The 24,911-nt window shown below is 42.4% G+C and overlaps 1 protein-coding gene across 2 annotated transcripts in view; it reads left to right on the forward strand.

The window, feature by feature from the left end:
- The window catches only part of LOC124001834 (FERM domain-containing protein 6-like), a 75,478-nt gene that overhangs the window by 34,789 nt on the left and 15,778 nt on the right, over positions 1-24,911 (forward strand). For both annotated transcript variants that reach the window (XM_046308951.1, XM_046308952.1), the window contains exons 2-5: positions 12,593-12,900; positions 18,158-18,248; positions 23,767-23,846; positions 24,325-24,401. In XM_046308951.1, the coding sequence (XP_046164907.1) occupies positions 12,799-12,900; positions 18,158-18,248; positions 23,767-23,846; positions 24,325-24,401 (350 nt within the window). In that variant the 5' untranslated portion in view covers positions 12,593-12,798. The remainder of the gene's footprint in view (positions 1-12,592; positions 12,901-18,157; positions 18,249-23,766; positions 23,847-24,324; positions 24,402-24,911) is intronic.

Here is a 24,911-nt window from a genome sequence, read left to right on the forward strand (position 1 = left end):
AGCGCGCATTCTCTTCCTCGCATGACAACAGACTCCAAATTCTTGCTAGTTTTTGAAGAAACAAGCCTGAAACAATGAACAAAGACTATTGACATCTAGTGCAAGCTATAGGAATTGCAATCTGGGAGCTGGAATTACATAGAACCCATAGCTTTCCATTATAAGAACCAGGGAGCTCAACAACAACAAAAAATCCTGTTGGTTTTTCTTTGGATATTCGCCTGCCATACTAATTATGTTTTTGTCTCATACATTATTTTTTAACATTTCTACAAACATCAAAGTGTTTTCTATCCAATGCTACCAATTATATGTATATCCTGGCTTTTGGGCCTAAGTAACAGGCAGTTTACTTTGGGCACGTAAGTCAGGCGGAAATGGAGAAAAATAGAGTTCTGAAAATCCCTTTTATAATAAAGCATTGCATTCATTCATATCATCACATTTGAGTAGTGGCATAGGGCATAAGAGTAGAGGCACTTACAGTAGTTGCACATTTTTAATAGCCTATGGTCCGGGAAAATGTGGCCTTTTTATAAATGCATTTCATGCCATTCTACTTTTGGCAGAATATTTTTTAATAATGGCAGGCTACTTTGACACTGACAAACTGAGAATCAGAGATCAATAAAAACGACCTTGTCTTGAGTCCATCAATATCCTAGGCCTAGGTGTGTGGACACATATTGTAGGCTACAATATGAGGAGGAAATGATGGTCCTAAATATCCTCTCCAGTTTCACTGACTCACCCAATGATGCACAACTCACCAGCTGGTGATGGCCGATGCACTCGTATCAAAAGCCTATCTCTCTCTCTCTCTCTTTTGTAAAACAATATTTGGTAGTTGATCAAATATTTTGGTAGCCTACAGCATAGTCTTCTCTTTTCAGTAGGAGCCATTTGCTTTCCATGCTGTGTTTCCCCTCGATTTGTATTTGAAATATTGTGAAAGGCCTGTTTTGTCTGCAGGCAGTTTTTTTCACTGACAGATTTGCCACACCTTCCCGAGTGTTGGCTATTTCTTGTTATTGGGCAACAATCCACTGCTAAAAGAAGCTATTGATCCCCTGTGACTAAATTATAGGCCCTCTCATGTTGTAGTAGGCTATTCTGAATGATTTAATTTGTTTCTGAACAGACAGCAGTAATTCTAGAACTTTGGCAAATGTATCAGGGGTGCTTGCATTTCCTTCAGAACCCTTCGTGCGGCTATGATTCTATAAGGAAATAAATGATGAAGTGCAATACTGGAGAGATGAGAGTTGCAGGCTCATGTCTATCAGAGCGGAGAGGGAGAGAGATCCTAGAAAGTGAATCTCATTATAGTTATGTGAGATACTGGCGCGCCTCTTACACAGCCACGGCCACGGGTTGTTCTCAAGCATAGGTTGCAATGTTGCGCAAACCATAAACCTGTGCCGGCACAACCCAGATCAACTCTTAGAATATTAGGCATGGGCTGAAAATCTACTTTTTATAGGATAATTAGGATAATTAATGAAGAAGAAACTCAAATGAACTAACAGCATAGTAACTAATATAGACAGATGCAGATCACATATACTACAATCTATTTCATTGTTATATCTACTTGTCTCTCATTCTCAAGTACTCTCTCGCTCTCCTTCTCCCCCTGTTTCAGTGGAGCCCTGCCAGCTAACCAGACCTACTTCAGACTGTATTCAGCTGATTAACCAGAGTGGGCTAGAAGACAGCAGTAAATAAATAGCAAAGTCATAAAGTATTTTTCAAATGGCTTAATTGCAAATCATTTGTAGACTGAAAATGGACCGCAGGAAGCCCAAACAGATATAATATTTGACTAAAACATTACACTTTCAAACCTTGCTTACATTTGTATATGATCACAGGTCTCTGTATTATGCATGGAAATATTTGTGAACAGATTTCCCAAATTAAAATCACTTGGAGCTGATTTCATGGTGTTTTTAGCTTCTTTTTTTATGTCTAACAATGAAAATTCCCCCAAATGTGTTAATTATTATTATTTTTCCTCAGAAAACATGTGGTGCCAAATACAACCACCAGCAGGTCAAACTCAGTCTATAGGCTGCCAGTTGGGTAACCGTGCCCTATATAGTGCACTGTTTTTGACCAGGGTCCATGGGGCACTATGTAGGGAATAGTGTGCCATTTGGGACACAAAGATCATTTCCACTTCTGCCAGTTGTTTAAAACAAATATATATATATATTTTAAGATAGAAACTAGGAAGGAGTAGGAAGTGGTTTTGGGGGTCCAGAAGCTATTTCTAACCTGAGTGCCAGTCTGTTTATGCCACATATCTATTGATGACAGCAATGGAGTTGGCAAAACTAAACAGATCTGGGACCAGGCTAGAGATTTCTGTCCAGCAGTACTTTTCCTGTCAGAGATGTCTGTGAGTTAGCATTATGTACTGTATTGCTATAAACCTCTGTGACCATTGACCTACAGTATTTAGTGCATTCGGAAAGTATTCAGACTCCACATTTTGGTATGTTACAACCGTATTCTAAAATAAATTGTTGAATTTTAATCTAGGCGAAAACAGGGTTGTAGAATTTTTTGCAAATGTATTAAAAATAAAAACAGATACATTATTTACATAAGTGTTCCAACCCTTTGCTATGAGACACGAAATTGAGCTGAGGTGCATCCTGTTTCCATTGATCATCCTTGAGACATTTCTACAACTTGATTGGCGTCCACCTGTGATAAAATCCATTTATTGGACATGATTTGGAAAGGCACACACCTATCAATATAAGGTCCCACAGTTGACAGTGCATGGAGAAGGTGGAAAGTTTAAAGTTCCTCGGCGTACACATCACGGACAAACTGAAATGGCCCACCCACACAGACAGTATGGTGAAGAAGGCGCAACAGCGCCTCTTCAACCTCAGGAGGCTGAAGAAATTTGGCTTGTCACCTAAAACCCTAACAAACTTTTACAGATGCACAATTGAGAGCATCCTGTCAGGCTGTATCACTGCCTGGTACGTAACTGCACCGCCCACAACTGCAAGGCTCTCCAGAGGGTGGTGCGGTCTGCACAACACATATCCAGGGGCAAACTACCTGCCCTCCAGGACACCTACAGCACCCGATGTCACAGGAAGGCCAATAAGATCATCAAGGTCAACAACCACCCGAGCCACTGCCTGTTCAGCCCGCATCAAAGCTGGGATCAAGAGACTGAAAAACACTTTATATCTCAAGGCCATCAGACTGTTAAACAGCCATCACTAACACAGAGAGGCGGCTACCTACATACAGACTTGAAATTATAGCCCACTTTAATAAATGGATCACTAGTCACTTTAATAATGCCACTTTAATCATGTTTACATATGTTGCATTACTCATTTCATATGTATATACTGTATTTTATACCATCTATTGCATCTTGCCTATGCCACTCTGTCATTGCTCATCCATATATTTATATGTATATATTCTTATTCCATTCCTTTACTTAGATTTGTGTGTATTCGGTTGTTGTTGTGGAATTGTTAGATTACTCGTTAAATGTTGCTGCACTGTCTGAACTAGAAGCACAAGAATTTCACTACACTCACAGTAACATCTGCTAACCATGTGTATGTGACCAATAAAATTTGATTTGATGTCAGAGCAAAAACCAAGCCATGAGGTTGAAGAAATTGTCCATAAAGAAACTCAAGACTGGATTGTGTCGAGGAAGAGATCTGGGAAGGGTACCAAAAAATGTCTACAGCATTGAAGGTTCCCAAGAGCACAGTGGCCTCCATCGTCTTAAATGGAAAAAGTTTGGAACAACCAAGACTCTTCCTAGAGCTAGCCGCCTGGCCAAACTGCGCAATCGGGGGAGAAGGGCCTTCGTCAGGGAGGTTACCAAGAACACGATGGTCACTCTGACAGAGCTCCAAAGTTCCTCTGTGGAGGCCTTTATGATAGAGTGGCCAGACGGAGGCCATTCCTCAGTAAAAGGCACATGACAGCCCACTTGGAGTTGCACCTAAAGACTCAAACCATTAGAAACAAGATTCTCTGGTCTGATGAAACCAAGATTGAACCCATTGGCTTGAATGTCAAACATCACTTCTGGAGGAAACCTGGCACCATCCCAATGGTGAAGCATGGTGGTGGCAGCATCATGCTGTGGGGATTTATTTCCGTGGCAGGGACTGGGATACTAGTCAGGATCGAGGGAAAGATGAACAGAGAAAAGTACAGAGATCCTTGATAAAAACCATCTCCAGACAGGTCAGGACCTCAGACTGGGATGACTGTTCACCTTCCGACAGGACAACGACCCGAAGCACACAGCCAATACAACGCAGGAGTGGCTTCGGGACTAGTCTCTGAATGTCCTCGAGTGGCCCAGCCAGAGCCCGGACTTGAACCCCATAAAACATCTCTAGAGAGACCTGAAAATAGCTGTGCAGCGAGGCTCCCCATCTAACCTGACAGAGGATAAAAGGATTTGCAGAGAAGAATGGGGGAAACTCCCCAAATTTTAAGATGTGCCAAGCTTGCAGCGTCATACCAAAGAAGACTAGAGGCAGAGGCTGTAAAATCGCTGCCAAAATTATTCAATAAAGTACTGAGTAAAGGGTCTGAATACCTATGTAAATGTAATATTTAAGTTTTTTTCTTTTTAATAAATTGGCAAAATGTTCTAAAAACCTGTTTTGCTTTGTCAGTAAATGGGGTATTGTGTGTAGATTGATGAGGGGAAAAAATATTTAATACATTTTAGAATAAGGCTGCAATGTAACAAAATATGTAATATTTTCTGAATGCACTGACGAGGGATAGTAGAAACATGATGTGAATCCATCATTGCCCACATTCTGGTCTGCCTTTCCCGCTAGCTAGCTCCCCCCCAGTGTTCATTTGCCTTTAGATCCCTAACATTGCTGTTTGAGTCCTAGTATACCATTCTCTAACGCGTGGAGCTGTAAGGAATTCTAGCAAGTAGCCTTTGTGTGCTGGAGTTGGAGGTATGGAGATGGAGGTGTGTGTGTGTGTGTGTGTGTGTGTGTGTGTGTGTGTGTGTGTGTGTGTGTGTGTGTGTGTGTGTGTGTGTGTGTGTGTGTGTGTGTGTGTGTGTGTGTGTGTGTGTGTGTGTGTGTGTGTGTGTGTGTGTGTGTGTGTGTGTGTGTGTGTGTGTGTAGGGTTGGGTAGGTTACCTGTCCAAAATTGTAATCAATACACCATTTTTGGGTTACCCAAACTCAGTAATGTAATCTGATTACTTTCAGTTACTTTTATGGGTACTTTCCCCTTAAGAGACATTAGAAGAAGACAAAAAATGAATATTACGAATTGAACGACATCTATTACAAGATAAATCAATGTTAGAGTTTACATAGCTGGCCATAAATGGATATTGCATTTTACTTTTACTATGGGTTGGTTATGTAGGCTTATTCTAAACCATTGCTTTCTACTACAGATAATGACAAGATTAGGCTATATCTTTGAATTAAAAACCAAAACGTCTGTCAGATTCAGTCATTCCAATTAATTTAATACCCCTTGATCTGCAAGAATATGACTCGGAAATATAGATTAGCCAAATGGTTTAACCTGAGCATAACCACAAAACTAAGGATTTATTAGCCTAATCTGTTTATTAATTCATGAATGATGATTTAGTTGTCATGGGGGACTGATTGGGCTCATTGCTTCAAAACATGGTTGAAACATAAATGCAATGGCATGCTTTGGAGAACTACCAAAAAATGCTATTTGCATGTGAAAAATGTATGCCATATGCTGCATTTCTTATAGGCCTATTGTTTAAGTTTTTGTTGGTGTCACTGATAACTGATATCTCGATGATTTGCAGCTGTTTACAGTAAGTCTATCAAAAGTGGGCGAGTTTGAAGCATGAGTCTGTTAGCCCTATGGATATTTATTTTTTTGAAGCACAAATTAGATTGAGAAATAAACTCGGGAAAAATTTACTTGTTTTTGACCGTGTGGAGCACAATACCAGAGAGGAGTCTAGATTTTGTATTCCATAAACTGGGATCCACACTACTATGCAGCTGTTGCAAGAGTGCATTTTTCATTGGCTATCCGCTGGTCACATAAACAATGATGGCTAGGAAACTTAAACTTCAATTCAAGCATTATTTGATAAAAATACTCATATACATTTGTGAACAGCCATCCACAACAACCACAATCCGTAAGGCGCAAATAGCTAAATGAGAGAGCAGCAGTGTAATTCACATCAATGCGCTATGTAGATATCAATAATAAGTTATATCCGGATCGCTCGTAGGCTACACCACTGCTGTCTTCCTTACCTCAAAGCGTTTATTAATGTTGGATAATCAGCAGTCGCACCATAGCTTGGACTGTAGCCTATAAAAGCATATTCCTGCTCTTTTCCCGCGATCCATCAAATGCATTTGATGTGTCATCATAGAGGTCTCTGACTTGTGGTCAGACTCGCTCAGGCGGAACAAACTTAAACTTGCGACCTCGATGACATTACTGAATGACATTGAGAAACAGAAAGGTGTCCGATTTTTTTTTCACGAACATCCTTTCTGAATTTAAAAGTAATCCTAGAAGTAATCTAGTTCTTCAAAAGTATCTGTAATCTGACTACAATATTTTTTGCTGATAACGTGACAGATTAAACTTAATTTTTTGTGGTAGTCCGTTTCTCTTCAACCGTGTGTGTGTGTGTGTGTGTGTGTGTGTGTGTGTGTGTGTGTGTGTGTGTGTGTGTGTGTGTGTGTGTGTGTGTGTGTGTGTGTGTGTGTGTGTGTGTGTGTGTGTGTGTGTGTGTGTGTGTGTGTGTGTGTGAGCCAGGAATCAAAGGCCTCCATTGTTGGAATGAGAAGCAGATGTTAGTGTGGAATTCTCCTGACTGCAGCAGTTTTTTAAACGGCTGTGCTTTGAGTGCTCCCTCGCTTTCTTGCTCTCTCTCTCTCATTCTCCATCTCATTCTCATTCTATAAATGTATTTAATCTGAAATGTTTCTATTTCTCCAGTCTGGCCTGTTGTGAGTCATTCTCTTTTCCTCTCTCTAATATTTTAGGGGAGATTGGGGTTGAATGGGGCCATTTCTTACATTCAGCATCACTCCGTCAAAGGAAATATAGTATTATTTCTAACAAACATATCTACATATATTTCAGAATGTTGTGTATCCCTGAATATAATCAGAATTCATATAAACATCACAGTCTTGAAATCATAGCTTGTCCAAAGTTATTCATAGGGGCAGGGTACAAGTTGAGGAGCCTAGGCATTTGTGTACTGAATGAAATATTACCACTACCTTTTTAAAACCATGTCTATTTTTAATTCCCAAAGACAATTCAACACAATCACTTGCATCTAAGCACCTTTTAGCAAACTTAACATGTGTAAATATTTGTATGAAGATTCAACAACTGAGACATGAACTGAACAAGTTCCACAGACATGTGACTAACAGAAATTTAATAATGTGTTCCTGAACAAAGGGGGGGTCAAAATCAAAAGTAACAGGCAGTATCTGGTGTGGCCACCAGCTGCAGTAAGTACTGCCGTGCATCTCCTCCTCATGGACTACACCCGATTTGCAAGTTCTTGCTGTGAGATATTACCCCACTCTTCCACCAAGGCACCTGCAAGTTCCCGGATGGCCCTGGCCCTCACCCTCCGATCGAACAGGTCCCAGACGTGCTCAATGGGATTGAAATACGGGCTCTTCGCTGGTCATGGCAGAACACTGACATTCCTGTTTTGCAGGAAATCATGCACAGAACGAGCAGTATGGCTGGTGGCATTGACATGCTGGAGGGTCATGTCAGAATGAGCCTGCAGGAAGGGTACCACATGAGGGAGGAGGATGTCTTCCCTGACAACAAGCTCAGTCCGATGATGCTGTGACACACCGCCCCAGACCATGACGGACCCTCCACCCCCAAATCAATCCCACTCCAGAGTACAGGCCTCAGTGTAATGCTCATTCCTTCGACTATAAACGCAAATCCGACCATCACCTCTGGTGAGACAAAACCATGACTCGTCAATGAAGAGCACTTTTTGCCAGTCCTATCTGGTCCAGCAACGTTGGGTTTGTGCCCATAGGCGACATTGTTGCCTGTGATGTCTGGTGAGGACCTGCCTTACAACAGGCCTACAAGCCCTCAGTCCAGCATCTCTTAGCCTATTGAGGACAGTCTGAGCACTGATGGAGGGATTATTGATGGCAGTTGTTGTTGCCATCCTGTACCTGTCCGACAGGTGTGATGTTCGGATGTACCGATCCTGTGCAAGTGTTGTTACATGTGGTCTGCCACTGCGAGGATGATCAGCTGTCTGTCCAATCTCCCTGTTGTTCTGTCTTAGGCTTTTCACGGTACGGACATTGCAATTTATTGCCCTGGCCACATCTGCAGTCCTCATGCCTCCTTGCATTATGCCGAAGGCACTTTCACACAGATGAGCAGGGACCCTGGGCATCTTTCTTTTGGTGTTTTTCAGAGTCAGTAGAAAGGTCTCTTTAGTGTCCTAAGCTTTCATAACTGTGACCATAATTGCCTACCATCTGTAAGCTGTTACTGTTTTAACGACCGTTCCACATGTGCATGTTCATTAATTGTTTATGGTTCATTGAACTATAGTATGGGAAACAGTGTTAAAACCCTTTACAATGAAAATTGAAGTTATTTGGATTTTTACGAATTATCTTTGAAAGACAGGGTGCTGAAAAAGGGACATTTTTATTTTTTATTTTACTTTATATTAGCCCACACAACTACACGGATGCACTTTCATGCCAGGTTTAGGACCTCATCTTGAAGCTTATAGAGACCCCAACTGATGTATTGAACTATCTTTAAATGATTTACTTCGGTATAGATACAAGCATCATGAAACCTCTAACACATTAAATGATTTTGACTTGGTGAAAATCAGTTTTTGGGACGTAATTTGTTTACCACTGTTTCCATGTGGTTAGTCCTTCACAGACTCCATGAAATGACATTGTAAATATCTTGTCAAATGATTCATTTAGTGTATGGTTTTCTCGAAACAAGGGGTGGCTCAACTTACCCCACTCTCCCATAATGTCTTTCCCACCCCCCATCTCTCACCTCCGCCTGGTTCCAGTCTCTCTCTCTCTACATGTTCCAGGGGAGTTTTTGGTCTGGTGCAGCCTCTGTCTTTAGTTCTGGAAAGGTTCACATAGGAGCACCCCACCCCTGTGGTGTTACATTAGCTGGGAGGGAGAGACAGAGAGACATACAGACTCAGAGGCATTCTCTAATTCTCTCTCTCACTTTCTGTCTTTCTTTCTGTTTGTATTTCGGGTGGTTTTTCTGTGTCATGAGACTGCCTGCCTCTGAGGCTAGCTTGCCACGTTGACAGAATTTCTACGTTCCTGCCGCTATCCCGGGCTGAAGGCAGGAAGTGGGTCTATCTCTGTCTGGCGGTTGGACTGCTGTGGACACAGCTTTGGTGTTGCATCACTATTCTACTGGGCTGTGGATGAATAGGGGATGGAAGGCAGCAGTAATGTTATTATCCAGGCCTCTCCCTCACACAAAGCCTTCAATACCGGGGATGGACGATCCCCAGCCTGGAATCCAAGTTGAAGCCATGGAAAAAAGGAGCATATCACTGTGGATCCCAGGCTAGATGGAAGAAGAGAGGGGTATCTGTCAAGAGCTAGAATAGTCTATGGATCATTGATGTCTCGTATAGTAGTCATGATGTCTCACTAGACATGACACTATAGGGTCTAAACCATTAGTGATCTGATGACTACTCTCTCACTCAGTCTGACTGCTAAATTACAGTAGGGGAGAGGTGGGGTAAGGTGAACCAAAGGAGTAGGTTGAGCCACCATACACCAAATGAATCCTTTGACCAAATATTTAGGAAGAGGTCATTATTTCATGGAGTCTGTGAAGGAAGAAACCACATGGAAAATTAGGTAAGGAAGTTCAGTAAAAAAAAAAAAAAGATTTTCACCAAGTCAAATTAATTTGTGTTAGAATTTTCATGATGCTTGTATTTAAACCAAAGTAAACCATTTTAAGATTATTTAGACAAATTGCCATCAGTTGGGGTCTCTCTAAGCTTTAAAATTAAGTCCTTAACCGAGCATGAAAGTGCATCCTTGTAGCTGTGTGGGCTAATATAGTCAACATGTTTTCGCTTGGGTAAGTTGAGCCAATGGCCAAGCGAACTTTTGGTTACTGGCCCAACACTTAACTGCTAGGCTACAGTGTTAAGCATCTGCTTAAAATTCTTAAAATATTAAATGATTGTGATTGTGTTGAATTGTGTTTGGGAAAATAAAGATATATATGGTTTTAAAAAGGTAGTGATATTTAGTTCAGTACAAACATTTGTAGGCAGCTTCACTTACCCCATATGTAAGTTGTGCCAAGATGCCACTTTTTTGGGAGACGAGCTATATTTTCAAAACGGTCATTTTTACATGAATTCTGATTATTTCCAGGGATACACAACATCCTGAAATATATGTAAATGTCTTTGTTAGAAAGAATACTATATTTCCCTTGGCACAGTGATGCTGAATGCAAAATATGGCTCACCTTGTCCCTCTCTCCCCTATCCCTCCTCACCCCGCCCAACACCGGCATCCTCTTTCACCATTTAGCTCAAGTGTGCTGAGCAGTGTTATTACTAATTTGGGAGTGAGGATTATATTCCTGCCTGAAAGTGTAATGGGATATGATTTCAATAGAGAACAAAACAGAGAAACATCTTAAGACCTAAGATAATTTATAATGATACAGATACATTTATATACACAGTTGGGCACAAAGAAAAATATTTGATTAAATAAGCCATTGATTTTAGTTAACTTAATTATGCAATAGAGGCATACTCCTAATCATAAGAGTAGGAAGAGAGAGGCATAATCTTAATCATAAGAGTAGGAAGAGAGAGGCATAATCTTAATCATAAGAGTAGGAAGAGAGAGGCATAATCTTAATCATAAGAGTAGGAAGAGAGAGGCATAATCTTAATCATAAGAGTAGGAAGAGAGAGGCATAATCTTAATCATAAGAGTAGGAAGAGAGAGGCATAATCTTAATCATAAGAGTAGGAAGAGAGAGGCATAATCTTAATCATAAGAGTAGGAAGAGAGAGGCATAATCTTAATCATAAGAGTAGGAAGAGAGAGTCATAATCTTAATCATAAGAGTAGGAAGAGAAGAGAAGAGGAAAGACATGATGGATAATCAATCTTATGTTTTAACACTGTTGTTATTCACTCGCTCTCAGGAGTTTCCCCCCTCATAGTAAAATGTTATCAATCATCCAACTTCGTTTTGTGTGATACTAATCTTGCTTTCCCGTCTTGTTGTGATGAGAGCCTGATACAGCAGAGAGCTGTTAGGTGTGTGGTGTTAGGTGTTAGGTGTGTGGTGTTAGGTGTTAGGTGTGCTTGCATGCACATGAAATAGATCACCAAGCACAGTTGTGTTATCGCTGCATCGTTGCGCTGAGAAGGGGAATCAGTTAGTTAGTTACACGCCCATCCCCATCTCACTCCCTCCCAGTCACACAATCAACACCACCACATTCCTTCAGTACCTCTCCAGACAGAAACAGGCAAACAGATGTTCAGATGTTACCCAGAAATCACCCAGGGACTACTATGGCAACATGATGACATTCTCCTGACGTGAGATCGCATATTTTTAAGTCTGTCTTCAGTTGCCTTCAGTTCAATCAATCAAATGTATTTATAAAGCCCTTTTTAGGTGTCACAAAGTGCTCATACAGAAACTCAGCCTAAAACCCCAAACAGCAAGCAATTGGCAGTGGCTAGGAAACACTCCCTAGAAAGGCAGGAACCTAGGAAGAACCTAGAGAGGAACCAGACTTTGAGGGCTGGCTAGTCCTCTTCTGGCTGTACCGGGTAGAGAGTACATGGCCATTAAGGCCAGATCGTTCTTCAAGATGTTCAAATATTCACAGATGACCAGCAGGATCAACAAATAATCACAGTGGTTGTCGAGGGTGCAACAGCTCAGTACCTCAGGAGTAAATGTCAGTTGTCTTTTTATAGCTGAGCATTCAGAGGTCGAGACAGCAGGTGCGGGTGAGAATGAGAGAGAGAGCAGGTCAAACAGCAGATATGGGAAAAGGTAGGACATCCAGTGAACAGGTCAGGGTTCCATAGCCACAGGCAGAACAGTGGGGGGTGGGCACACAGGACACCAGAGAAGACAGAAGTATTACACCAGATAGGACAAACTGACCTTAGCCCCCAGGCACATAGACTATTGCAGCATAGATACTGAAGACTGAGACGGGGGGACACTGTGGCCCCGTCCGACGAGGCCAAACAGGGAGGATATAACCCCACTAACTTTGCCAAAACACAGCCCCCACACCACTACACGGATATCAACACACCACCAATTTACTACCCTGAGACGAGGCTGGGTATAGCCAACGAAGATCACTCCAGTCTGTCGTCTACAGTATTTCCATGCAGCAGCTTTAATATTATGTCCCCTCCTCTGTCTATCTGTCCTCTACAGTGTGTCCATGCAACAGTACTAATGTGATGTCCATTCCTCTATCTGTCCTCTACAGTGTGTGGCCCCGCACTGTGTTCTGGTGCCTCCCATGTCCTGGCCTGCTAAGCCTCGTGTCTCCTCACTGGGCCTGGGCAATAGCTGAACCAGGGCCGCTGCTGGTACTACTGCTGCTGGTACTGGTACCGCTACTTGTACTGGTGGTGGTGGGTGTCCCAACCCGGGGGCCTGGAGGAGCCCTGTCGACCTCCCAGCCACACGAAGATGAACAAACTGACCGGCTTCCACAATAACAAAGCTATGCAGGACCGCCGCTGTGTCTGTGTCTTTCTCCCCAATGACGACACGCTTAACGTCATCGTCAATGTGAGTACTGCGTCTCACCTAGCTACCTTAAAATGAATGCTTTAACTGTAAGTTGCTCTGGATAAGAGCATCTGATGAATGATTATAATATAAATATACATGCATCTCAGTACTATTCAGGTGCATATAAGGTGAGACCACTGGTATCAAGAGTGTAGTGGAACTGTTGTCACTAAATTGGGATTATATTTGTGATTAAGACAAAGTGTATTATCCAAAAGCAAAGGTCAGGAATTGCAGTAATTGTATACAACTACTTTCAAACTGGCAATTCCATTCATCCTTGTATCACAGTGTATCTTATTTAGGGCTGTCGCTGACCGAAAGTCATCTGTTCTTTCGACAAATCGATTGCTCAAAAATGTTAAGCATGTATCTTTCCATATATAGACACACCCTATGTGTTTTAATCAAATAAACTGTATGCATTGCGCTTGTCTGATGCTTAAAGCTTTGATGAAATAAGACAAATGCCTCACGAGAGCGCCAGAGATCAAGATAACCAGAGCTTTTTTTTTTACCTGACCCGGTCATCCTCCTCCCGCTCTCGCTGGCTTTCGCAGATTCTGCCATTACTCTCCTGAAGTTGCTGGTAATAGGCTACACGAGGAGTAGCTTATCCTAGGATAGGATAAGTAATCCCTCTCACCCCCCCCCTTTAAGATTTAGATGCACTATTGTAAAGTGACTGTTCCACTGGATGTCATAAGGTGAATGCACCAATTTGTAAGTCGCTCTGGATAAGAGCGTCTGCTAAATGACTTAAATGTAAAATGTAAATGAGTCGGTAACCTTTCTCATGTTAAATGCCAATTTATCTTAACATTTATACCAATCTGCGTGCCAGTCATGGGTTTCATTTGCACATTTTCGTGGAACAGTTTCATTTCATTCATAATAACGTCTTCGTATCTCAAAATCATTGTCATGTGGTTAATCAAAAAATGATATCCAAATCTAGATGAAAATGATACAAACCTAAAAATGAACTTCTATTGCCGTTGCCAACTATGTACAAATATCCTACATAAAGCTAACAAATAAAAAACATTGCAGCCAGGAAGTCGCAAAATATCCTGAATAAAAAAAATCCCATTGGGCTACACATCAACTATCAACTATTAAGTTGGGTCCAGCCCCAAAGTTAGTGCTAGCGAAAATATTCTAGGCCCTCAGAGTTTAGCCAGTGAGCTCGGGACAGACACAGCTGTGGGCTATTTGCGCAAAGGAGAAAGAAGCCGTGTATGACTTGGGCAGGAGCTCACTGGAGCGAAGTACCAGCAACAAAGCTACCAGCACCTCAAATGATCTACTGCTTGAGCTCCTGTTCTTCTTATAGAATATTAGCTCAAAAGTATTGTGGAGCTCCTGCACCTAAATATAAACAGTACCACCACCCAAAAATGAGTACCTATTTCCGTCCAAGTCAGCAGTAATAAGCAGTAATCAGGTAGGCCTATTTTTTGGCGTTTCCACTGGATCAAAGTATGACATTTTGCTTTCACACTGAGTGGTTATAGAAAGGGAGAGAGATGGAAGATTTTTTCAGGTAGCCTATAGGCCTACTTCTGTGTGTGTGCATCCTTACTCAACATTGACTGGAGCGCTCCAAACAAAAGACAATGACTACATTTACAACTTGTAAAAGGAATGAAATTAACCAAAATGTGTTTGTCACAAGTGTAGCATAGGTTGTGCACTCTGCAAACAATGTGTCCACTCAGACATGTCAGGGTTGTGCGCTACTGGTGAAATCAGGTGCCAGATAGTTGTGAACAGGCGGAATAAAACAGACAGGAAAAACCAGCCACAGGTAAAAGTGCAAGGCGCGAAACAGTCACAAAAATAAGCAAACGAAACACGTGAAATAAAATACAGAGGAAAAACCAGCCTTCCACGTACAATTCCACACAAAGGTGTGCAGGGGGGTGTGCAGGGAACAAGACAAAACAAATGGAACAATGAAAAAATGAAGCGGCGAAGGCTAGAAAGCCGGTGACGTTGACCGCCGAGCGCCGCCCGAACAAGGAGAGGAGCCGACTTCGGCGGAAGTCGTGACAAGACAATGACAACGGAAAGACTGAATGGTGAATGTAGTACTGGTGAAATATGTAATTGGGATTGATATACTAATCAAAAGCAAACAATTCACACAATGAAGTTAAGAAACAATGAATGTGCACAAATTGGCGGGAGAAAGTGCATTGTGCATCTTTGTGAATGGTCAATCCGACAGCTGCATTGTGACCATGCAGCATTTACAGGGATATGCCCTCAGAAGTCAGGGCATTCATACTTCACAGAGCAGTGTAGAGCTGTTGTCAAGGAAGTGAATTTGTGTTTATACAGGATGCACTGCCCCCAACTACCGTCAACGATCATGTCAATGCGGAGCTATACAGAGCCCTCCGCATTGTTAAAACATTTGGGAGGCGCATGGCGATGCGGTACAGAGCTTGATTTGGTCTCTGGAGGCACACCCTCCATATGGAGCCTCTCCCACATTTATATATATATATATACACACACTGCTCAAAAACATTAAAGGGAACACTTAAACAACACAATGTAACTCCAAGTCAATCACACTTCTGTGAAATCAAACTGTCCACTTAGGAAGCAACACTGATTGACAATACATTTCACATGCTGTTGTGCAAATGGAATAGGCAACAGGTGGAAATTATAGGCAATTGGCAAGACACCCCCAATAAAGGAGTGGTTCTGCAGGTGGTGACCACAGACCACTTCTCAGTTCCTATGCTTCCTGGCTGATGTTTTGGTCACTTTTGAATGCTGGCGGTGCTTTCACTCTAGTGGTTGCATGAGACGGAGTCTACAACCCACACAAGTGGCTCAGGTAGTGCAGCTCAACCGGGATGGCAATTCAATACGAGCTGTGGCAAGAAGGTTTGCTGTGTCTGTCAGCGTAGTGTCCAGAGCATGGAGGCGCTACCAGGAGACAGGCCAATACATCAGGAGACGTGGAGGAGGCCGTAGGAGGGCAACAACCCAGCAGCACGACCGCTACCTCCGCCTTTGTGCAACGAGGAGCTGGAGGAGCACTGCCAGAGCCCTGCAAAATGACCTCCAGCAGGCCACAAATGTGCATGTGTCTGCTCAAACGGTCAAAAACAGACTCCATGAGGGTGGTATGAGGGCCCGACGTCCACAGGTGGGGGTTATGCTTACAGGCCAACACCGTGCAGGACGTTTGGTATTTGCCAGAGAACACCAAGATTGGCAAATTCGCCACTGGCGCCCTGTGCACTTCACAGATGAAAGCAGGTTCACACTGAGCACGTGACAGACGCGACAGAGTCTGGAGACGGCGTGGAGAACATTATGCTGCCTGCAACATCCTCCAGCATGACCGGTTTGGCGGTGGGTCAGTCATGGTGTGGGGTGGCATTTATTTGGGGGGCTGCACAGCCCTCCATGTGCTCGCCAGAGGTAGCCTGACTGCCATTAGGTACCGAGATGAGATCTTCAGACCCCTTGTGAGACCATATGCTGGTTGGCCCTGGGTTCCTCCTAATGCAAGACAATGCTAGACCTCATTTGGCTCGAGTGTGTCAGCAGTTCCTGCAAGAGGAAGGCATTGATGCTATGGACTGGCCCACCCGTTCCCCAGACCTGCATCCAATTGAGCACATCTGGGACATCATGTCTCTCTCCATCCACCAACGCCACATTGCACCACAGACTGTCCAGGAGTTGGCGGATGCTTTAGTCCAGGTCTGGGAGGAGATCCCTCAGGAGACCATCCGTCACCTCGTCAGGAGCATGTCCAGGCGTTGTAGGGAGGTCATACAGGCACGTGGAGGCCACACACACTACTGAGCGTCATTTTGACTTGTTTAATTTTGAGTGTGACTCCAAATCCAGACCTCCGTGGGTTAATAAATTTGATTTCCATTGATAATTTTTGCGTGATTTTGTTGTCAGCACATTCAACTATGTAAAGACAAAAGTATTTAATAAGAATATTTAATTCATTCAGATCTAGGATGTGTTATTTTAGTGTTCCCTTTCCTTTTTTGAGCAGTGTATATACATATATATATGTCTACACTGTCTACATATATATATGCGTATATATATTACACACTACCGTTCAAAAGGTTGTGGTCACGTAGAAATGTCCTTGTTTTTGGAAGAAAAGCTAAAAACTTTGTCCATTAAAATAACAAAAATTGATCAGAAATACAGTGTAGATATTGTTAATCTTTTAAATGACTATTGTAGCTGGAAATGGCTGATTTTGAATGGGATGGAATATCTACATAGGCGTACAGAGGCCCATTATCAGCAACCATCACTCTTGTGTTCCAATGGCACATGGGGTTAGCTAATCCAAGTTTATAATTTTAAAAGGCTAATTAATCATTAGAAAACCATTTTGCAATTATGTTAACAGCTGAAAACTGTTGTTCTGATTAAAGAAGCAATAAAACTGTCCTTCTTTACACCAGTTGAGTATCTGGAGCATCAACATTTGTGGGTTCGATTACAGGCTCAAAATGGCCAGAAAGAAATACCTTTCTTCTGAAACCCATCAGTCTATTCTTGTTCTGTGAAATGAAGGCTATTCCATACAAAAAATTGCCAAGAAACTGAAGATCTCGTACAACGCTGTGTACTACTCCCTTCACAGAACAGCGCAAACTGGCTCTAATCAGAATAGAAAGAAGGAGTGGGAGGCCCCGGTGCACAACTGAGCAAGAGGACATAGAATGTCTAGTTTGAGAAACAGACAAAGTCCTCAACTTGCAGCTTCATTAAATAGTACACACAAAACACCAGTCTCAACGTCAACATTGAAGAGGCGACTCCGGGATGATGGCCTTCTAAGCAGAGTTGCAAAGAAAAAGCTATATCTCAGACTGACCAATAAAAATAAAATATTAAGATTGGCAAAAGAACACAGACACTGGACAGAGGAACTCTGCCTAGAAGGCCAGCATCCCGGAGTCGCCTCTTCACTGATCACTTTGATGTTATTTTAATGGACAGAAATGTTGCTTTTCTTTCAAAAACAAGGACATTTCTAAGTGACCCCAAACTTTTGAAGGTAGTGTATGTGTGTTACTGGCCGACCTAAATGGACTAAAACCATTTAGGTCGGCCAACAGCCTAACGACCAAACAATTGACCAGTTGAATAATTGGGGTCAGACCTAGTCTAAATACCTCCGATCTCCCCCTGCACATCCTGACATTAAACCTCTTGCTATGTGTTCTCTCTCTCTGCTCAGGTGAAGACTTTGTGCCAGGAGCTGCTCATCCAGGTGTGTGACCTGCTCCGACTGAAGGACTGTCACCTGTTTGGACTCAGTGTCATTCAGAGTAAGAATGGTTTACCGTTGTCGCTGTGTGCATGTCTGTCTGTGTGTGTGCTTTCATGTGTCCATCGTCCATGGCTATGTGACATATCTCGCCCAGATCAGCCCATTTGTCTTAAAGTAGCCGCATAGCTTAGTGTGTGTCATATCAAAGGCATGACATTTACATTACATTTAAGTCATTTAGCAGACGCTCTTATCCAGAGCGACTTACAAATTGGTGCATTCACCTTATGACATCCAGTAGAACAGTCACTTTACAATAGTGCATCTAAATCTTAAAGGGGGGGGGGTGAGAAGGATTACATATCCTATCCTAGGTATTCCTTAAAGAGGTGGGGTTTCAGGTGTCAATAGGCTAACTCTTATTGTGCGTGAAATTCGTTTTGGTATAGTTTAGGTGTAGTTTCGATGGGCCGGCTACGCGGGCTGACTGGCATCGTTTGTTTCCCCTTGCTCGTCAACTTGGATAGCCACGGACAAGTTTTGCATTATTCTCAAGGCCTAGTGCAGCACATAGCATGTTTTCATTTCCCTTACAATAAATGTGATTAATAATATAGTTAAATAAATAATAAATCAGTACTGTAACAGCTTTTTAGCAAAGTAAAACATCAAAAGAAAATTAAATTAACCTGCTGTGCCCGGTCAAATTATTTGCCATAAACATGAATGCCAACGCTGATAAATAGGCGTAACACAAACTCATCATTACAATATTGTCTTTCCAAATTAAATCAACCTCTTCACCCTCCTTATCATTCAGTTAGGCCTAATTTTTTATTAAATTGTGAAGTAAATGTGCACAATTATCACCCATTCATCCAGTAAGGATATACGCATTAGCGCCTGGGTGGGTACCAACATTCTACAGTGCATTGTCTCGGCGTGTTAAGTTGGGAATAGGTGTGAGAAAACAGTTAAAAACATTTAGGAAAATTCAGGGCAGTCTCAAGACCTTGTTTATTTTGGGGGGTGGGGCAATTTAAAAAAAATACAAAATCAAACATCAGTGTTTGTTGGCCTATGGTGGTTCTAGTGTTAAGACATGAATGATAGAGCTGACTGACTGGACTACAATAGATCTATTATAATATCACACCAGAAGCAAAGATCAGAAAAGCAACGTTTTTAGTCTGAGCATGGATTTATCTTTCATGGGGGAGATCTAGGCTATAAGCAGGTGAGAGGAGATCATGATAAAGCCTAGATTTGGCCACTGAAAGTATAAGGCCATGGCAGCTTGCACGTCATGTCATCCCACATCTGATCAAACATCAACTTTGTCCAGGAAGATTCACCATGGCAGCATAGGTTAGCTGCTTTAGAGCTTGAACATTTAGGGATAACATCTCATGGGATTTGACCTCGGTTTTTTACGAGTTCCCAGTTGTCTTGAAAGCACCATCACCATTGAAGGAGGTTGGAGAGAATGTGTGGATGCTCTGATGTAACGTTAGTTGCTACCTTATTAGCTCAGGCTATATGTTATCTCACCACCATCAGCTCAATCCAACAATCTGAAAATGTTTAGGTGTTTAGGTATCGAATCATCTTAGCACAGGTATGGACTGGCAGGCTGTGTGCACAAGCTAGTTAGCGTTACAGTAACGTTAGCTAGCAATCAACATCTGACAACTCCACTGACCTGGCTACTAGCTAACGTTAGCTGGATGGCTAGTTAGAAAACTACATTACCGTGCTGCAAATACGCCTTATATCAGCTATAACATATTGTTAATGTTATTATTGGCTATTATTATTCGACAGCCAGCAAATATGTGACACAGTACAGCTACCGTTAGCACTTCACCAAAGCTACAGCCTTCCTCTGTACAGAAAGGTCCCAATGAGTTACGCCTCAATTCTCCGGAGGTATGCACTTGTGTACTTCACCCCACACATTTAAAAGCATTGGATTGGTGTGTATACATGGGCTAGTGGGAGTTTCCACCACAGGCGCCGGTGGCACCTTAATTGGGGAAGACGGGCTCTTAGTAATAGCTGGAGCAGAATAAATGGAATGGTATCAAACACATCAAACCCACGGTTTCCAGGGGTTTGATGCCATTCTCTTCATTCCAGCCATTATTATGAGCCGTCCTCCCCCCAGAAGCCTCCTGTGGTTTCCGTCTGTCTCATACCAGTCCTTTCCTTATAAATCAATTAAGGCAAGTGAACAAGTGCACACTTGGGACAGAAGGATGGATAATTAGAACAGAGAGTTAGACTCTCTGAGGCAGCCTTTGAGCAATCATTATGTCAGACATTCTACTGACTGGGCTGAACCAGTCCCTCTGGTGTGCGCCTCTCTCTGTCTCTTTCTTTTTCTCTTTATCACTCTCTCTCTCTCTCTCTCTCTCTCTTTTTCTCTCTCTCTCTGTCATCTTAATCTTCTCTGTTAGTCGTACGTGTTATGAGCTGAGCGTTTCCCTGCTGAACCAACAGGTTTGGCTCTTCTTTAAAAGCCATTGGAGTGGAAAAGTCAAGGATCAGAAAAGAAAGGAGGAAAAGGTTTGACAGGCGAGTCTGCCAGTATAGAGACTCTACTGACTCTATGCCCCGCAGTACAGATGACAGATGATTAACTGCACATTTCACCAGGCAGACTGACTAGAGAGAGAGAGGGAGGGAGAAAAAGGAATGATGATGACTGGTAAATCAGAGCTTAGCTAACTGACTGGTCTGCTCCCTAGTTGTGCTGGAGAGAGGTGGAGTGGGGTGTCAGAGGCATGGGGACGGAGTGATGATTGGTCAGTGCGAGGGACACAGAGGCTGAGGGGGTTGGGGCTGGGGGTGGTTGGTAGGGCTGGGGGTCGGGGTATGGGTTAGAGTGGGGGTGGATAGTCACTGTTTGCCTTGTGATTTCATGCTGTTCAGACAAGCAGCTCAGGAATGTCCCTAAATCAGCCCCACTAGACTGGTCAATAGACTTGTCCTGCAGGGCACGTGATTGGCTCATACTGAAGACCTGCAGGCATGCCATTGGCTCAGAGACCTGTCCTGTAGACTTAACATTGGCTCATCTCATCTGGTGGCCATCTGTCTGACTGGCACAGCTGCGATGTGCTTTCCTTTGTAGTTGTTTCCACACTATAAAAATATTACTCTTTGGATCAACCTAAAACCATTGCAGGGTTACAAGTAAATAAGTTAAGTTTTCTTAATTGAAAAAAATAAACCACATTTGTTGAAAATAAATACATGATTCAATGCCAGCTGTTATACTAGATTATTATGAACAACCCTATATTTCAAGTTGCAACTGACTCCTTTCAACAGTCAACTTACATTTCCCCTTTGATTAAACCTAATAAATAACACAAATACAAACAAATAAATATATATACACAACCCATTTGTTCAATTGGGTTTAAAGCAGTCAAATACATTTCCTGTTAATCAAGATATGAAGTTGGTTCCATAACATGAAATAATGACTCCAGACACCTTCTTTAAGTAACACTTTCACATTAACTGGTTACAATATTGTAACTAAATGGTGACCATCTCTTCAATGAAAACATTTCCAGGCTGTTTAGTATCACAGTACCTACACATATATAATTTAAGATTCCGTGCTGGCAGTGAGCATGTAATCACACGAAAGGACATTCACTCTCACAGGTGGCCAAAAATAACAAATGGAAAGCCACGCCCCAAATAGGCCTAGGGTTAGAGCAAAAACCTGCTGGACGGTAGCTCTCCAAGTCTTCACAAGGTTTTCACACACTGTTGCTGGTATTTTGGCCCATTCTTCCATGTAGATCTCCTCCAGAGCAGTGATGTTTTGGGGCTGTTGCTGGGCAACACGGACTTTCAACTCCCTCCAAAGATTTTCTATGGGGCTGAGATCTGGAGACTGGCTAGGCCACTCCAGGACCTTGAAATGCTTCTTACGAAGCCACTCCTTTGTTGCCCGAGCAGTGTGTTTGGGATCATTGTCATGCTGAAAGACCCTGCCACGTTTCATCTTCAAAACCCTTGCTGATGGAAGGAGGTTTTCACTCAAAATATCACGATCCATGGCCCCATTCATTCTTTCCTTTACACGGATCAGTCGTCCTGGTCCCTTTGCAGAAAAATAGCCCCAAAGCACGATGTTTCCACCCCCATGCTTCACAGTAGGTATGGTGTTCTTTGGATGCAACTCAGCATTCTTTGTTCTCCAAACATGATGAGTTGAGTTTTTCCCAAAAAGTTATATTTTGGTTTCATCTGACCATATGACATTCTCCCAATCTTCTTCTGGATCATCCAAATGCTCTCTAGCAAACTTCAGACAGGCCTGGACATGTACTGGCTTAAGCAGGGGGACATGTCTGGCACTGCAGTCCCTGGCTGCGTAGTGTGTTACTGGTGGTAGGCTTTGTTACTTTGGTCCCAGCTCTCTGCAGGTCATTCACCAGGCCCCCCCGTGTGGTTCTGGGATTTTTGCTCACCGTTCTTGTGATCATTTTGACCCCACGGGGTGAGATCTTGCGTGGAGCCCCAGATCGATGGAGATTATCAGTGGTCTTGTATGTTTTCCATTTCCTAGTAACTGCTCCCACAGTTGATTTCTTCAAACCAAGAAGATTACCTATTGCAGCCTGGTGCAGGTCTACAATTTCGTTTCTGGTGTCCTTTGACAGCTCTTTGGTCTTGGCCATAGTGGAGTTTGGAGTGTGACTGTTTGAGGTTGTTGACAGGTGTCTTTTATACTGATAACAAGTTCAAACAGGTGCCATTAATACAGGTAACGAGTGGAGGACAGAGGAGCCTCTTAAAGAAGAAGTTACAGGTCTGTGAGAGCCAGAAATCTTGCTTGTTTGTAGGTGACCAAATACTTATTTTCCACCCTAATTTGCAAATAAATTCATAAAAAATCCTACAATGTGATTTTCTGGATTTTTTCTACTCATTTTGTCTGTCATAGTTGAAGTGTACCTATGATGAAAATTACAGGCCTCTCTCATCTTTTTAAGTGGGAGAACTTGTACAATTGGTGGCTGACTAACTGACTTTTTGGCCACACTGTATATATAAAGTAAATCTTATTTATCTATCTCTGTGATATCTCCATCTAACCCTTCTCTGTGTCATCAAAAGCAACTTAGACTAATCTTGGGCCATGATCGAAAACATCAAAACCATGACGTATTATGGGTCGATTGTGACTGACTAATCTACAAATAATATTGAGTAGTTATTCATGATGCCAAGTGATTTGTAGATCATTAAATGTCGAACGCGCCCATGGGCTTGATCCGCATGTGGTTTGCCGATACGTACAATATCTATCCAGGTGTTGTAAGATCTGGCATGGGTCAACAACACCTGGGCAGAGGAACGTACCCATTGTTAGACGTTACAGTCCACTGCCAACGGACTGATCTACAAATTACCTTGCATCATACTCACTACAATTATTTTTTATAGATTAGTCAGTCGCAATTTACGCACAATGCATCGCATATTTAATGCTGTCTAACACAGCTGCTTTCTGTATGTAACTCTGGTTTGTTTGTTTCTCCCTCCAGACAATGAGCATATCTACATGGAGCTGGGCCAGAAGCTGTCCAAGTACTGTCCCAAGGAGTGGAAGAGAGAGGCAAGCAAGGTGAGTCAATCTACAGCAGTGGTTCCCAACCAGGGATACTAGGACCCCTGGGGATACTTGGACTTGAGAATGCACACTTCAGGGGTACTCCGGGCAGAGCAAAAATCAGTTTGTGGTACAGTAACCAAAAAGGTTGTAAACCACTGGTCTACAGTACAAGACAACAGTAATATCTCTCTAGAGACGTGGAATATGGCTTGCAAGATTAGCCCTTTAGAAAAGAAAAGGAAAAGCCGCATACTAAGTGCTCCGATGCAATAATTGATTTAACCAACATTTGACAGCTAAGCTGTCTTCATTAGGGTTTCAAGGTTTCCAAGATTAACGCAACAGACAGAGTACAATTAAATTTGATGTCAGCAACTGCTTTTGATTTCACTGTCAGGATGATAGTTTTGATATTATATTGACAGAATTAATACACTGTCTTGATGGTTGGATTTGCTCGAAAATAACCAAGGTATCTTGATGTTTTCAGGGCATCGACCAGTTTGGGCCTCCCATGATTATCCACTTCAGGGCTCAGTATTACGTTGAGAATGGGAGATTAATAAGGCAAGTAATCTCACAGAGATCCTAAAAATTACTATTAGCAATAGAAATGTACTATTTGATTCTGATAGATGCTGAGACGACAGCACGAATAGAGTGAAGACCTAGGCCGGGATTCAATCCAAGACTGCTGTAGCAAGGCTTGTTATTTCCGATTGAGCCGACATCTGCAGCGTTCACCGTGAATGCCATCTCATTTAAACAGCTCTCTACGGATTGAATCCCAGCCCTAGTATGCTGGGCTGTGTCTCTAAAGGTTGTTATCAGTGACCATTCAGCCAGGAACTACTGGCACCGAGTACCTCCACTACTGTAGTATATAAATAGTAGTACTAATATAATGTCCATTATGTTGCACCCCACAGTGACTGTTCCGCCAGGTATTACTACTACTTTAATACAGTATAAAGATCAGTAACATAATATTCTCTCTCCTCCCCTTTAGTGACTGCTCTTCTAGGTGCTAGAGCCTCTGCTAGGTGCTAGAGCCTCTGCTAGGTGCTAGAGCCTCTG

This window comes from Oncorhynchus gorbuscha, linkage group LG17 (assembly GCF_021184085.1).
Source record: "Oncorhynchus gorbuscha isolate QuinsamMale2020 ecotype Even-year linkage group LG17, OgorEven_v1.0, whole genome shotgun sequence".
Classification (NCBI taxonomy): domain Eukaryota; kingdom Metazoa; phylum Chordata; class Actinopteri; order Salmoniformes; family Salmonidae; genus Oncorhynchus; species Oncorhynchus gorbuscha.